Source organism: Tachyglossus aculeatus, chromosome 1 (assembly GCF_015852505.1).
Source record: "Tachyglossus aculeatus isolate mTacAcu1 chromosome 1, mTacAcu1.pri, whole genome shotgun sequence".
Lineage (NCBI taxonomy): Eukaryota > Metazoa > Chordata > Mammalia > Monotremata > Tachyglossidae > Tachyglossus > Tachyglossus aculeatus.
Window position 1 is genome coordinate 125,424,680 of NC_052066.1, and position 16,338 is coordinate 125,441,017.

The following is a 16,338-nucleotide window of genomic DNA, read 5'->3' on the forward strand; positions in this document are numbered from 1 at the left end:
ATAGGCATTCTAAAAATATTGTGCAATTTGGGTGATATAAGAGTTTAATCTTTGAAAATTTGATAGCTCTATATAAAATCCACCAAAACTCAGGGTCTTTACCTAATTAATCAGTTTCTTTAAGTTGAAGTATAATTTTCATTCCTGATTGGTTGAATAAACTCCTAATAATTTACATTATGTTAATATGATTAAATCTATTATGTTCTGAGGAATTATTTAATTTTAAAAAGAAAAAAATCTAAACGGCAATCAAATTTGATATATGAAGGATGTTTGTAAATGAGTAAATTTGCTTTATGTAAAGAATGTCAAAACATCTGTATTTAGATGGTCTTTCTGGATCTGTTTGAAGGAAACTTCCTAATTATTTCTGCACAATATGTTATGTTATGTATTACTCTAGAGGTCCTCAGAGGGAAATTATATATAGTATTGCTTTGAAAATTATTGCATTGAAAACGATTTTCTAGGAACCAAACAGCAATATGCATTGGTTTAGCCCTGGGGGCTATACTGATGTGGAGACATTGCTCACTCCATATTAAACCAGGCCTTGTAAATTTCAAAAATAATTATATGTTAGAAGAGTCATGTGTAAAATATTGCTAAATATTTTGGGATTACATGAGACATCTCCAAAACATTTTAAGTCCCATATGGGGAGGCAGTTTATTTTCATTCATTTTAAACATTGATTTTTAATAAGATTTTCTATTCATTCAGATAAGAAGGAATAAATAAACATTTGGCAATAATCATTTGAAATATCTTAGTTCACATATTTTCTAGGATACATGCTGACATTAAAGTTTGGCAGATAATTCCAAACATACATATACATGTATACATACGAAATAATTCAATAAAATTGTTTTGAGAAAAATTCATTCAAGATAATTCACTTTTGCTTTAGTCATCTGAGTATCTCAGGTGAAAGGAGGTTGCAGTCTAAATTACCCAGATGTATTATTTTCTAATGTTGATTACATAGGCATTTTTTATTTTTAGGTTTTGTCAGGGACAACAATTGGAGTTTCAACACGGCCATAAAACAGGTGTGGCCAAAATTTTATCATATTTCAACCATCTTACCCATAGAAGAAATGTCTCTCTTTAAATGAGAAAGCATGTTTCTCAAACTCTAACATGGTTAGGAAAGAATAAAAATAAATCATAGGCTTTTACAACTCCTAAACTCTTGGAAAGTTCATACAACAGATTTGGCCGACATGTTCTCCTCCCACAAAGAGCTTACGATCTAGAGGGAGAGACAGACTTTAAAATAAATTAAAGATATATACTAAGTGCTCTGGGGATAAGGATGGGGTAGATAGTAAGTGCTTACAGGGTACTGGTCCAATTGCATAGGCAACAAGGTAATACTGAAGGGAGAGAGAGTACTGGAAGTGAGGGCTTAGCCTAGAACACTTCTTGGAGGAGATGAGGCTTTGAAGGTGGGGAGAGTGATGGTCTATCTAGTATGACAGGGGTATGGAGTTCCAGGTCAGAGGAAGTGGTGGTGAGATAGATCAATAAATCAATCAATCATATTTATTGAGCGCTTATATAGAGACAGACCCTACCCAACATTGGGCTCACAGTCTAATAGGGGGAGACGGAGAAAAAAAAAAACAAAACCAAACATACTAACAAAATAAAATAAATAGAATAGATATGTACAAGTAAAATAAATAAATAAATAGAGTAATAAATATGTACAAACATATATACATATATACAGCGCTGTGGGGAAGGGAAGGAGGTAAGATGGGGGGATGGAGAGGGGGCGATAGATGAGATTGAGTACTGTGACTAGGTTGGTACTAGAGGAGCAGAGTGTGTGGGCTGGGTTATAGTAGAAAATCAGATAGGTAAGATAAGGAGGGAGCGAAATAGGTGAATGCTTTAAAGCCAATGGTAAGTTTTGATCCGAATAGGAGGAGAGTGAGATATGGACTGGAATGGAGAGAGACAGGAGGCAGGAAAGTCAGCGAGGAGGCTGATGCAGTAGTTAAGGCAGAGAAGCAGCGTGGCTCAGTGGAAAAGAGCCCGGGCTTTGGAGTCAGAGTTCATGGGTTCAAATCCCGGCTCCACCAATTGCCAGCTGTGTGACTTTGGGCAAGTCACTTCATTTCTCTGGGCCTCAGTTCCCTCATCTGTAAAATGGGGACTGTGAGCCCCCCTGGGACAACCTGATTACCTTGTATCTACTCCAGCGCTTAGAACAGTGCTTGACACATAGTAAGCGCTTAACAAATACCAATATTATTATTATATAAGTGGATTAGAAAGCATCCATAATCTTTCGGATTCAAAAGATCAAATTTTTCAATGGAATTGCTGCAGGCAGAAGGATCCTTTCCAGCCCAGCCCATATCTGAATACTAGATTAAATATGTAAATTGTGAGTTGCCCAGTGAGCTCATTTCAGTATAAATCAATCAACAGTATTCATTCATTCATTCATTCAATCATATTTATTGAGTGCTTACTGTGTACAGAGCACTGTACTAAGCGCTTGGGAAGTACAAGTTGGCAACATATAGAGATGGTCCCTACACAACAGCAGGCTCACAGTCTAGAAGGGGGAGACATTTATGATTACATTTATGCAGTAACTTGCATATACTGCCTAGACCTTCTCAGAAAAGGAGTTCTAAGTACATATATCACAGTTTCATCAGCAAACTTGAATACTAACCCTGACTCTCCACAAACATCTTGCATTTTTTAAGCTAGGCAAGTATTGCTAACAACTACATAGATTCAAATCAAATTTTTGATACCTTACTTGTCTTCTTATCTATGACCTTTTCTTGAGGTACATATTTTCATTTTTCTGAAGCAACACAGTTGAAAGCATGGTAGATAGTCAAATAGTGTCAGAGTTTGAATTTTATGATCATGCAAATAGTTTGAATTTTAGGAGCATAGTACAAATAACACTTGTTATTTCATTTAACCTCACAATATTCTTGAGTTGATATTAAGATAAATAAATAGTATGAATACTTTACAAAATAGTTATCTGAGCCTTGAAGCAGGAAATTGGCTTGTTAAATTTACACAATAGATTATTGGCAAATTCAGGATTTTCTGGTCCCATTATATTTTTGTCATACTACCTTTCAGTAGTAACAATAGCATTTATTTAGTGCTTACTGTGTGCAGAGAGCTCCCCTAAGGGCTGGGAATAAATACATAGGTGAGAATTAGACATTGTCCCTTATCTTCAAGGGTCTCATAATTGTGGTGTTTACTAATTGCTTACTATGTATTAAGTTCTGTGGTAAGTACAACATAATTTGGTTGGACACACTCTCTGTGCTACATGCAACTTTGTGACAATCAATTCCCATGGGCTGTACACTTAGGAGAGGGAGGAGAAAGTGAAGAGACTCATTCCTTGGTTACTCTCCATGAAATGCTAGCTGAAACAATCAGAGAGAAGGACTGGGGAGGAAGTACAGGGGCAAGTTGCGAAGAAGAAGGGGAACCTTGGACATCTTGAAGCGAGGAGAAGTGAGACATAGGGAGAGCTCAGGCCGTTAATATTGGATAGACACAGGTCACAGGGAGGAATCAGAGAGGAACCCTGGAGGCTCAGAATGAGGGGTAGGAACGAGGCTCCTGCCCCTGAAAGGGAGAAGAATGTGAGCCGTGGGATGCCTGCTGGAAAGTATATAGGATCCTGCAGGAGGAACAGTATTAGATTAGGGAAAGACCCTTTAACCTGGATTTGGTTTTGTTATTACTTTATTAATAATTTATTAAATCATCAGCATCAATAGCATTTATTGAGCGCTTACTCTATGCAGATCCTGGGACGGCACAATACAACAGAGATGGTGGATTGTAAATACCTAAGATCTTTTCTTTTATGGTATTTATTAAGTGCTTACTATGTGCCAGCTGTACTAGTCTCTGGAATAGATACAAGTTAATCAGTTTGGACACAGTCCCTGTCCCGCATGGGACTCACAGTCTTAGTCCCCATTTTACTTATGAGGTAACTGAAGTACGGAGAACTAAAGTGACTGGCCCACTGGCAGAGCCTGTATTACAAAACCTGGCTTTTCTGACTCCCAGGACTGTGCTCTTTCTACTAGGCCAAGCTGCTGCTGCCTGTGGTAGAGACTAGGGGAGAAGCCCCAGATATCAGACATGTGACTTGGGGAGCCCTGAGCAGGAGCACTTTGACTACAGGCTTCCTGCAGCCAGCCCCAGGAAGGGGGTGGTGGGCTTGTCCCTGATTAACTCTATGCCTCAGTTAATGCCTTCAGCCATAGAGTGGTGGCAGCAATGATAGTGCCAGGATTTGGGTTGCAGTGATTAGGATGTCCCAATCCTGTCATAGAAGAATAAAATGTCTGGAGGACTTTATGATCCAGCGAATCCTGAGTGAAAACTCCTAGTATTGTCACAGGCCTCCGCGGTCTTAGTAGCAGGGAGAACATGTCTTGATTTTCTAGGTGAGAAAACTGAGGCACAGAGAAGTTCACGTCTTGACTAAGGTCACCAAGCTGGTAAGGGGCAGAGGCAGAATTGAAACTCAAGTGCTCTCACTCCAAGGCTCATTCTCTTTCTACAAGGTCATGCTGTGTCAACTATCTGTAAAATGAAGCACTTGTGTAAATGAGCTCTTCTTTCATAATTCTGATAAGACTATAGATATGAACAGCATTTTTAAAGATCAAATCAAGTGCTTTTAACTAGTTTGACAAACCACAATCAAAACACAGGGTGGAATTTGTTCCAGTTGAATTGGGTGACTCAGAACATGTTATATTGCTTAAAGCAGTAATTAAGAAAGCAATTTTCTTTAAAAACCATCAAAAAAGGAGGGAGTTGATGAAAACGTTATACAGAACACCCTAACCTATAGTTCTCCCAATTAATAACTATTTTATCAAAAGGAAATATGTGTACATTAAGACATCTGGGTGATTTGCTGAGCTTTCTTATAATGTATTCCATGTAGAGGGAAGAAGGATTTCTTCAAGAGAATTGTGACGAATCATTGCAGCTGCAGAATATACAAAGAACTGGAAGCTTCAGTGGGAGATTATTTTCTGCTGGGTTGAGCATTAATTTTTATTAACTGTATTGAAAAATGTGCTCATCATTCATGTTTTCTCCTCCCTGAAACTTCTAATTGTTACTCATGGAAGAATAAGAGCAAAGTGCATGTCATTTGCTGGTTTTCTCTAAATATGAAGATGCTGGTCATTAGGAATACTCAAAAAATAATGGGAGGCAAGGAATGGGAAACCTGAGTGGCATAATAGCCAAGCATCACTATCCAAATGTGTGAATCAATTAATGGTATTCATTGTGTGCTTACTGTGTGCAGGAGCACTGTACATAAAAATAGAGTAGGTAGACATGATCTCTTTCAACAGGAGCTTAAGGACTGAATGGGAACACACAGACCTTAAAATAAATTACTAATGGAAATGTACATAACAGCTGTGGGGCTGGGTTTGGGGTGAACATTAAAGTCCTTAAAAGTTATAGACCAAAGTACATAAATAAGTGTGTACCCAACCAATTTTGTTACATGATTAGGAGAATATTCAGAAATCAAAACAGTTCTGAAACAGTCCTTTCTCTTGAGGCAACTAGGACTGCATTTGCATTTAGAAGCCAATGGAGATATTATATAAATGTGGGAAGAGACCAAGTATTTTGAGGACTCATATATTATGTATGTGTGTACTTTGTATTTCTGTCTACAATAAATACATATACACACACATATATGTATATATCCATTTATACATATATATAATATATATTATATATATATACAGTGCTCTGCACACAGTAAGCGCTCAATAAATACGATTGATGATGATAAATATATATATAAATAGATAGATAGAAAGATAGATAGATAGATAGATAGATATGCATTCCTTGTATATATGTTCCTTAACAATACTGCTGTGTTTCTTGCATTTGAGGATGGCACTGCTGATCACGGCTTTCCAACCATGTGTGTGAACATCACTGTAGTCTGCATGTATTAATTAACTTTAAGAAACTTTTATAGCTCTTTAGGGCCTGCAATGAGGGGTACTTCCTAGACAAGACCTATACAGTGGGTTTTTTTCATTGTTTGCTTATTTGTATAAATAAAAGGCTCAAGCCTTGGGAGGAGATAGAATGTAGATGCCATTGCCAGTTCTAATGGGATGACTTGCTCTCTGGAAGGGCTAAAGAAAATTAGAGGAATAGCAACACTATGCTAAGTACATAGTGTAAAGGAAGTAAGGTTCATTATACTATTATGGACATTAAGAGAATAAAGGATACATCAGTGTGGATTTAAACATGAATTGAACCACAGTTATTTAAATATAATCATATAATTATTTAAATAAAATCATATACCAATTTAATGAACAGCACATTCACATATTACGTATTTAACAGTCCATTCACATATTATCTATTTTGGAATAATGAAAAAGTAAATAATATGCTTTGGATTATTGCAGAAGTAGGTAAACTTCAGTCTGTTTTCAATATATATTCCAGAACTAACAGCCTGAATGTCATTATTTTAATTAATATCCAAGAGCATATTGATAGGGTTTCTTACCTTAAAGTAGGCAAAATAAGATCTAAACTTTTGTAGAGAACTGCTCCAAGAACAAACACAGAAGATTCATCCAATTCTAAAGAAGAAACATATGTATATTTTAAACATTTTAAGATGATATGTCTTTAAGCACTCTAATCAGTATCCACCTCTAGGTACATATGCATCATTTCTATATGATGGAAGTTTTGTTAATGTATAAAAAAATGTTTGTTGAACTCTGATACTTTCTCAAAACCTACACAAGTTAATAAAGTACACTAGATCACTAATGATCCTTTTCATAATATATCCTAAATACCAGTTAGGCAACCTGTAGGAAATAGAAATGTGAGGAATTTTCAAGGATTTGGAGAAACAGAAAACAGCAATACTTCTGAATATGCACCCAATCTGATTATCTGGTGTCTACATAGCAAACACTTAATAATATCATTTGTTAGTATTACCATTGTTATTATTATCACTAATGATATTTTCATGGGATTCTTAAAGTAGCATATCATATTAGTCTTGACTCTACAGAAACATGTCCCTAAGAGAACGTCTACATAGAACGCTTAGGTTTTGCTACAGTTAGATACCATAGCAATAATAGAAATGAAATAATAACATTATTATATTGATGTCTAAAGAAGTCTTTACCTCTTGATGACATTGGGGTGAAGATGTTCTTGGGGATAACCACCCTGTCTTCTGAGTTCCGTGCCCAGTCAACCATTCCTTTCCTTCCTTTCATTGGGAAATTGATGTCGGTTAAAACAGAAGCTGCAGGAAGCTTCTGAATGCTAGCCACTAGTCAGAAATAATCACAGAGTTTATGTTTGTTTATGTTTTGTTTGACACATTTTAAGGCTGTGTTTAAGATACATAGCAAATTCTCAATTGTAAATACTTGGGTTACAAAGTTTATTTTTAATATAACAAAGAATATTAATTTTATTTCAACATTTATGCATTAATGCTATCACTTATCAGACCAAGCTCATGTTGACTCTTTTCACCAGAATTGCAAAATGATTTAGTCAGATTTAAAAACATATCTATATGGTGATTCCAGACTGAACTCTGAAATGAAATGAACTCTGAAATGGCACTTTGACGAAGAAGATGATCCAAATTGCTCTGGGAAATATAACTGCTGGAATTAGGCTAATAATGCAATAACAGTCTCTATACCACACTGGGGCAGCACTATTTGGAGAAATGCCTATAAAACAGTTTGCTATAGTAGAAGCCTTTTTTACGTGGCAAAAATTAGAATATGCTTGTTGGGAGGAGATTCACTTTCCTTAAACATAATGGCCTCTTTCGATAATCAAAATACTATGTTATAGGATGTTCTCCTGTATTAATGAGTCCATAAAAGAAAATATTTTAAGGTCCCCCGGTGGATCCTATATCTTTGATGTTGTTATAATTTAAAATGAAGAATTTCAACCTAATAGGTAATTATAATGTTAAAACTAATCACTGCTCCTTTCCAATTTTCATTTTCCTACTTTTCAGAGAACTTGTGTTCACAGTTTGGTTCTCAAAATTCTGCTGTTTTTGTAAGGCTCAAAACAGGTACAGAGGTGGGCTCTCCAAGTCCAGCTCCAAGTCCATTTCCCACAGATAGGGAACAAAACCCAAGCCAGGTCTTGGCCATAGTGGGTAGAGAAATGAGGTGGAGTCAAAATTCTTGTCCCCAATGCATGCTTCAGTTTCAGATACATGCCTGGTTCTTTTCTTGTGCTGATCTTTAGAGACAGTGGGGCTTAGTTTCAAATGGTATCAAAGCAAGCAGAAGGGCCTGGCTAGGAGGGACAGGAGGCAAGGGGTAACTTAAAGGGGTTGACGCTGGGGCTCAGTAGGAGGAAGAAAAGAGGAGGAAGAACAAGAGAAGTAGGAAGAGGAGAAGTACTAGTAGCATTTACTGAATGCCTACTTTCTATAGAACTCTGACCTAGACCTTTGAGATGTACAGAATAACAAAAGTCACACATTCCCTGCCATCTGGGAGATTTTACTCTGATGAGGGAGACAAACATAAAAACGTATATATACAAACATATATATGTATATATATACATACACACACATATAATCATTTATATGCTCAATTTAATTGTTTTAACAGGGATGTATATATTTTTATGTCTGTATATATATTTTTGTTAGCATAGATATATGCTTAGGATGGTGTACCCAAGAGAAGAGACAAGAGGCTGGGAAGAAGAGAGAGGTTTTCTGTAGCTTTGATTTGATTTTGTCTATTTTTGAAATTATTTGCTGTGTAAACTGCCTCTAGCCGGTTCTTTGAATAGCAACTCAGTATTAAGAACTTTCAAACTAAAAAATGGATATAGACAGCCCTTCAGAGATCTTCTAGCAAATACTTTCTGTTAATGAATCCATTATATGGACTGGATTCCCAGGATATGGATTCTAGGAAACTTATTAGACAGCCACTCTGGCACTTTTGTTTACCCTCTGTATCATTTTCTATTTATGATTAAATTATCTGTAAATCAGACATCGTTGTCTTGAAATCTGAGCTGACTCCATGGTAACACTATCAGTTTATAGTAAGAATCAGGTTACTTTGAAGGAGCTGATGGGACTGCACGTTTAAAAACCACTCAGAGAGATGATAAGAAATCTCTCTGGCAGCCCTAGAAATATTCTGCATGACAACTATTCCTATTATTCCTTGAGCAATGCTTTTTCTAATCAATTTACAGCAGAGATAATGCAGTTGGTCTAATTTTCACATGGGTTTATCCTGAGATCTGAAATAGGATTTGCCTGTAGGTGTCTCCCCTAAGGGTTAAATGAAAAGACAACAGAGAAAACTGTAAAAAGCAATCATAAAAACAAATTAGAGTAAAAAGCCATTAGGTAGCTCATAGATGGCTTTCATTTTGAAGGAAATTGTAATTCAAGTTAAGAAGAGAGAAAATTAAGATGGTTAACAACATTAGCTCTATAAATGTATGACTTGACAACTGACTCTTTGATCCAAATCAGATTTGTTATGTATTAATGCATCACATTAGTGGGACTGTACTTGAGGTTCTTTCAGCTTTTCTTCAGGCTCTCCAATTATGGTAGAAGTGGATAAAACTATTCAGGGTTATAATTTAACATTTAATCCCCAAACTGAAATTTTAAAGGAAGATTTGAAAGAAATATGGGTCCCAAATATTTAAAGGAATTCAGTTGTATATATGTTATTTAGTAGTTGAGAATAGACTGTTTATTTGACAATATTTTTTAAAGCTCTCCATCTATACCTGTTGCCTTGGAGAACTCATTCGCTCACATCGTTTCAACTTCCATATCTATGCAGGCGATTCCCAAATCTAAATCTCCAGCCCTGATTTCTTTCCCTCTCTACAATCTCACGTTTCCTCCTGCATTCAAGGAATCTCTACTAGGATGTCCTTTCTTCACCTCAAATTTAACAAGTCAATAACAAAACATCTTCCCACCCCCTCCTTCCCCTGGTTTTCCTATCACTGTAGACAGCTACATCCTTCTTGTCTTAAAAGCCCCATAACCTTGGCATTATCCTCTGTTCATCTCTCTTATCCAACACACATATTCAATCACTAAATCCTTTTTTGTCAAACTTCACAACATTTCTAAAATCTGCTCTTTCCTCTCCAGCCAAACTGCTACGATGTTAATCCAGGCACTTATCCTTTCCTGCCTTGATTACTGCCTCACTCTCCGTGTCGCCTGTCACTCCCCACTCCAGCCCATACTTCATTCTACTACACAGATCATTTTTCTACAAAAATGTTCAGTCAATATTTGTCAACTCTTCAAGAACCTCCAGTGGCTGCCCATCCACTTCCACATCAAACAGAAACTCCTTGCCATAGACCTTAGGGAACTCAATCACCTTGCCCCCTCCTACCTAACCACGCTACTTTTCCACTATAACCTGGCCCACACACTTCACTCGTCTCCCCCTTCTAGACTGTGAGCCCATTGTTGGGTAGGGACCATATCTATATGTTGCCTATTTGTACTTCCCAAGTGCTTAGTGCAGTGCTCTGCATACAGTAAGCACTCAATAAATATGACTGAATGACTGAATAATAATAATAATAGTAATAATAATAATGATGGTATTTGTGAAATGCTTATTATGTGCCAAGCACTGTTCTAAACTCTGGGAATAGATACAAGATAATCAGGTTATCCCACTGGGGCTCACAGTCTTATTCCACATTTTACAGATGAGGTAACTGAGGCACAGAGAAGTTAAGTGACTTGCCCAAAGTCACACAGCTAACAAGTGGCGGAGCCAGGATTAGAATTCATGACATCTGATTCACAAGCCCGTGCTCTTTCCACTAAGCCATGCTGCTTCTCCTAATGCCAACCACTTACTGTACCTCAATCCATCTATCTTGCCACTGACCCTCGCCCATGTCCTGCCTCTGACTTAGAATATCTTCATATCCGACAGTTATTCTCCTCCCTTTCAAAGACTTATTGAAGGAACATCTCCAAGAGGCCTTCCCTAATTAAGCCTTTATTTTATTTCCTCCCACTCCCTTCTGGATTTATCTGACTTCATCCCTCCTTCCCCCAAGCCCCAAAGCATAATAATAAAAATAATATAATAATAACTGTGGCATTTATTAAGCACTTACTATGTGCCAGGCACTATTCTAAGCACTTGGGGTGGATACAAGCAAATCAGGTTGGACACAGTCCATGTCCCACATGGGGCTCACAGTCTTAATCCCCATCTTCCAGGTGAGGTAACTGAGGCCCACTTACGGGCCCAAGATCACACAGCAGACAAGTGGCAGAGCTATAATTACTTATGTACACATCTGTAATTTATTAATATTAATGTCTGTCCACCCTTCTAGACTGTAAACTCATTGTGGGTAGGGAATTTATTCATTCATTCCTTCATTCAATCGTTTTTATTGAGTGCTTACTGTGTGCAGAGCACTGTACTAAGTGCTGGGGAAGTACAAGTCAGCAATATTCAGAGACAGCCCCTACCCAACAATGGGTTCACAGTCTAGAAGGGGGAGATAGACAACAAAACAAAACATGCAGACAGGTGTCAAATCCATCAGAATAAACAGAATTATAGCTAAACGTACATCATTAATAAAATAGAGTAGTAAATATGTAGAAGTAAAATTAATAGAGTAATAAATATGTACAAATATATACAAGTGCTGTAGGGTGGGGGGGTGAGGGAGAGAGGAGGAGGAGAGGAAAAAGGGGGCTGAGTATGGGAAGGCCTCCTGGAGGAGATGAGTTCTCAGTAGGGCTTTGAATGGAGGAAGAGAGCTAGCTTGGTGGATATGTGGAGGGAGGGCATTCCAGGCCAGGGGAAGGACGTGGGCCAGGGGTCTCTGCTACTCTCTCATCCTTCCCAGCAGTATCCTCAGAGGAGCTCTCCTCCCACCTGTCAAGTGCTACTCTGGCCACCTGTGCTTCTGACCCCATTCCCTCTCATCTCATGAAATCTCTCGCTCCATCCCTTCTCCCCTCCTTAACTTCCGTCTTCAACCGCTCACTCTCCACTGTTTCCTTCCCCTCTGCCTTCAAACATGCCCATGTCTCTCCCATCCTAAAAAAACCCTCTCTTGACCCCACCTCACCTTCTAGTTATCGCCCCATATCCCTCCTACCATTCCTTTCCAAACTCCTTGAACGAGTTGTCTACAAGTGCTGCCTAGAATTCCTCAACAACAACTCCCTCCTCGACCTCCTCCAGTCTGGCTTCCGTCCCCTACATTCCACGGAAACTGCCCTCTCAAAGGTCACCAATGACCTCCTGCTTGCCAAATCCAACGGCTCATACTCTGTCCTAATCCTCCTTGACCTCTCAGCTGCCTTCGACACTGTGGACCACCCCCTTCTCCTCAACACACTATCTGACCTTGGCTTCACAGAATCCGTCCTCTCCTGGTTCTCCTCTTACCTCTCCGGTCGTTCATTCTCAGTCTCTTTTGCAGGCTCCTCCTCCCCCTCCCACCCTCTTACTGTGGGGGTTCCCCAAGGTTCAGTGCTTGGTCCCCTTCTGTTCTCGATCTACACGCACTCCCTTGGTGACCTCATTCGCTCCCACGACTTCAACTATCATCTCTACGCTGATGACACCCAGATCTACATCTCTGCCCCTGCTCTCTCCCCCTCTCTCCAGGCTCGCATCTCCTCCTGCCTTCAGGACATCTCCATCTGGATGTCTGCCCACCACCTAAAGCTCACCATGTTGAAGACTGAACTCCTTGTTTTCCCTCCCAAACCTTGCCCTCTCCCTGACTTTCCCATCTCTGTTGACGGCACTACCATCCTTCCCGTCTCACAAGCCCGCAACCTTGGTGTCATCCTCGACTCCGCTCTCTCATTCACCCCTCACATCCAAGCAGTCACCAAAACCTGCCGGTCTCAGCTCCGCAACATTGCCAAGATCTGCCCTATCCTCTCCATCCATACCGCAACCCTGCTCATTCAAGCTCTCATCCTATCCCGTCTGGACTACTGCATCAGCCTTCTCTCTGATCTCCCATCCTCGTGTCTCTCTCCACTTCAATCCAACTTCATGCTGCTGCCCAGATTATCTTTGTCCAGAAACGCTCTGGGCATATTACTCCCCTCCTCAAAAATCTCCAGTGGCTACCAATCAATCTGCGCATCAGGCAGAAACTCCTCACCCTGGGCTTCAAGGCTCTCCATCACCTCGCCCCCTCCTACCTCACCTCCCTTCTGTCCTTCTACAGCCCAGCCCGCACCCTCCGCTCCTCCGCCGCTAAGCTCCTCACCGTACCTCGTTCTCGCCTGTCCCGTCATCGACCCCCAGCCCACGTCATCCCCCGGGCGTAGAATGCCCTCCCTCTGCCCATCCGCCAAGTTAGCTCTCTTCCTCCCTTCAAGGCCCTGCTGACAGCTGACCTCCTCCAGGAGGCCTTCCCAGACTGAGCCCCTTCCTTCCTCTCCCCTTCGTCCCCCTCTCCATGCCCCCCATCTTACCTCCTTCCCTTCCCCACAGCACCTGTATATATGCATATATGTTTGTACATATTTATTACTCTATTTATTTATTTATTTATTTATTTTACTTGTACATATCTATTCTATTTATTTTATTTTGGTAGTATGTTTGGTTTTGTTCTCTGTCTCCCCCTTTTAGACTGTGAGCCCACTGTTGGGTAGGGACTGTCTCTATATGTTGCCAATTTGTACTTCCCAAACACTTAGTACAGTGCTCTGCACATAGTAAGCGCTCAATAAATACGATTGATGATGATGATTCCTCTCCGGATTCCTTTAGCAAATTGTCTACACCCACTGACTCAAATTCATCTCCTCTAATTCTCTCTTTGACCCCCTCCAATCTGGCTTCAATAATGATAATAATAATAATAATAATAATAATAATAATAATAATAATAATAATAATAATAATAATAATAAAGTGTTAAGCACTTACTATGTGCCAAGCACTGTTCTAAGCACTAGGGGAGATACAAGGTAATCAGGTTGTCCCACATGGGGCTCACAGTCTTAATCCTCATTTTACAGATAAGGCAACTGAAGCAAAGAGAAGTTAAGTGACTTGCCCAAAGTCACACAGCTGACAAGTAGCGGAGCCAAGATTAGAACCCATGACCTCAGACTCCCAAGCCTGTGCTCTTGCCACTAAGCAATGCTGCTTCTCAATAATGATGGTATTTGTTAAGTGTTTACTATGTGCCAAGCACTGTTCTAAGCACTGGGGTAGATACAAGGTAATCAAGGTGCCACACTTGGGGATCACAGTCTTAATCTTAATCCCCATTTTATAGATGAGGTAACTGAGGCACGGAGAATTTAAATGACTTGCCCAAAGTCACACAGCTGAAATGTGGTGGACTCAGGATGAGAACTCTGACTCCCAAGCCCGTACTCCTTCCACTAAACCACTAAGCCATGCTGTTTCCCATCCCCTTCACTCCACAGAAATCACCCTCTCAAATGTTTCAAATGATCTCTTTTTTGTCAAATCCAACAGCCTCTACTCCCTGTTAATCCTCCTTGACCTATGAGTTGCCTTTGACACTGTAGACCACACCCTTCTCCTGAAAGTGTTATCCATCCTTGGCTTCACAGGCACTGTCCTCTCCTTGTTATCCTCTTATCTTTCTGGTTCCTCATTCTCAATCTCCTTCAGGGGTTCCTCTTCTGCCTCCCACCCACTAACTGTGGGGGTCCCTCAAGGTTCAGTTCTGGGTCCCCTTCTCTTTTTTGTGCCTCAGTTCCTTCAGCTGTAAAATGGGGATTATGATGGTGAGCCCCATGTGGGGCAGAGACCATGTCCAACCCGACTTGCTTGCGTCCTTCCCAGTGCTTAGAAAAGTGCTTGGCACATAGGAAAAGCTAACAAATCCCACTGTTATTATTAAATGCCATGGGTTGCCATTGTCCATCCCTGAGAACAAGCTCAGCCTCTCTGCAACCAGTTCAGGTTCCAAGCCAAGGAACTCAAGTCTGTTCCCACGCTCAGTCACTCAGTTTAGCAGTTGGAAATGCCACTGTGGCCAAAGCTCTCTCCAGGTAATCGTTGTCTTTCTTTTCCATCCAAAATATCCTTTTCCTCATAAACTCAGTTCATAGGAAGGGTTAGAGACAATAGTATATCTGGAGCCCGGTGTAGAATTCTGCCAAGATTAAGTTTGTTCACTTCCCCAGTTGATTGGTCTGACAAATGTGTCTATTTATTGTTGTATTATTCTTCCCAAGTACTTAGTACAGTGCTCTGCACACAGTAAGCACTCAATAAATATGACTGAATGACTGGATAACAAGACTTTGATGGGGTGGGGAGTAGTCATCTCATGAATATGGAGTGTGTATGGTGCGGGGGAGGGGATAGTTTTAGACCAGAAGGAGGGCATGGGAAAGGGATTGTTGGCAAGATAGATAAGATAGAGGCACAGTGAACAAGTTGCTACGAGGCACAGTGAACAAGTTGCTACTAAAGGAGTAAAGTGTGCAGGCTGGCTATAGTTGGAAATCAGTGAGGTTGGGTTTGAGGAAGCAAAGTTCATGGAATGCTTTAAAACAGATGACAAGGAGTTTCTGTTTCATGCAGAAGTGGATGAGCAGCCATGGAAGACTCTTGACTGGCGAAACATGGATTGAATGTTTTTTTTAGGTAAGTGATCCAAGCAGCAGAGTGAAGTGTGGACTAGAGTGGGAGAGACAAGCTGCAGGGAAGTCAGCAAGGAGGCTGACACAGTAGTCTAGGTGAGGTAGGATAAGTGCTTGGATTAATGTGGTAGCAGTTTTGATGGAGAGGAAATGGCTGACTTTAGTGATAGTGTGAAGGTAGAGCTGACACGATTGGTGACAGGTTGAGTATGTGGATTGTATGCGAGAGATGAGTTGAAGGTAATGTCAAGAATGATACTGTAGTCTTATTTCTACTCAGTTTGACATTTTTTAGAATTGTGTGGTTGTTTTCATGGCTGAATTTTATGTGGAAACAGATGAATGCTGCCAATGAATATAGTACATAACCTTTGGGGATAGGCTCAGAGAACAAAACATTGATTAAGAGATACAAAAAGCAAATAACAGAAGTGGAAGGACAAGACAGAGGCTGTAAATCTGTAGCTCTTGTTAGGTATTGTGAGGAAAACATACAATTAAGAAGGAGAAGATGCTTTGGAAACTTTCCATCATATTTACACACATTTCTATCATAATTAGCATGTGAT

At 39.8% G+C, this 16,338-nt stretch overlaps 1 protein-coding gene across 3 annotated transcripts in view; it reads right to left on the bottom strand.

Annotated features, from left to right (window-relative positions):
* Positions 1-16,338, bottom strand: part of ADGRB3 (adhesion G protein-coupled receptor B3) — a 705,027-nt gene that overhangs the window by 328,582 nt on the left and 360,107 nt on the right. For all 3 annotated transcript variants that reach the window (XM_038748665.1, XM_038748662.1, XM_038748664.1), the window contains exons 14-15: positions 7,256-7,405; positions 6,611-6,686 (exon numbers count right to left, since the gene is read on the bottom strand). In XM_038748665.1, coding sequence (XP_038604593.1) covers positions 6,611-6,686; positions 7,256-7,405 — 226 coding nt within the window. The remainder of the gene's footprint in view (positions 1-6,610; positions 6,687-7,255; positions 7,406-16,338) is intronic.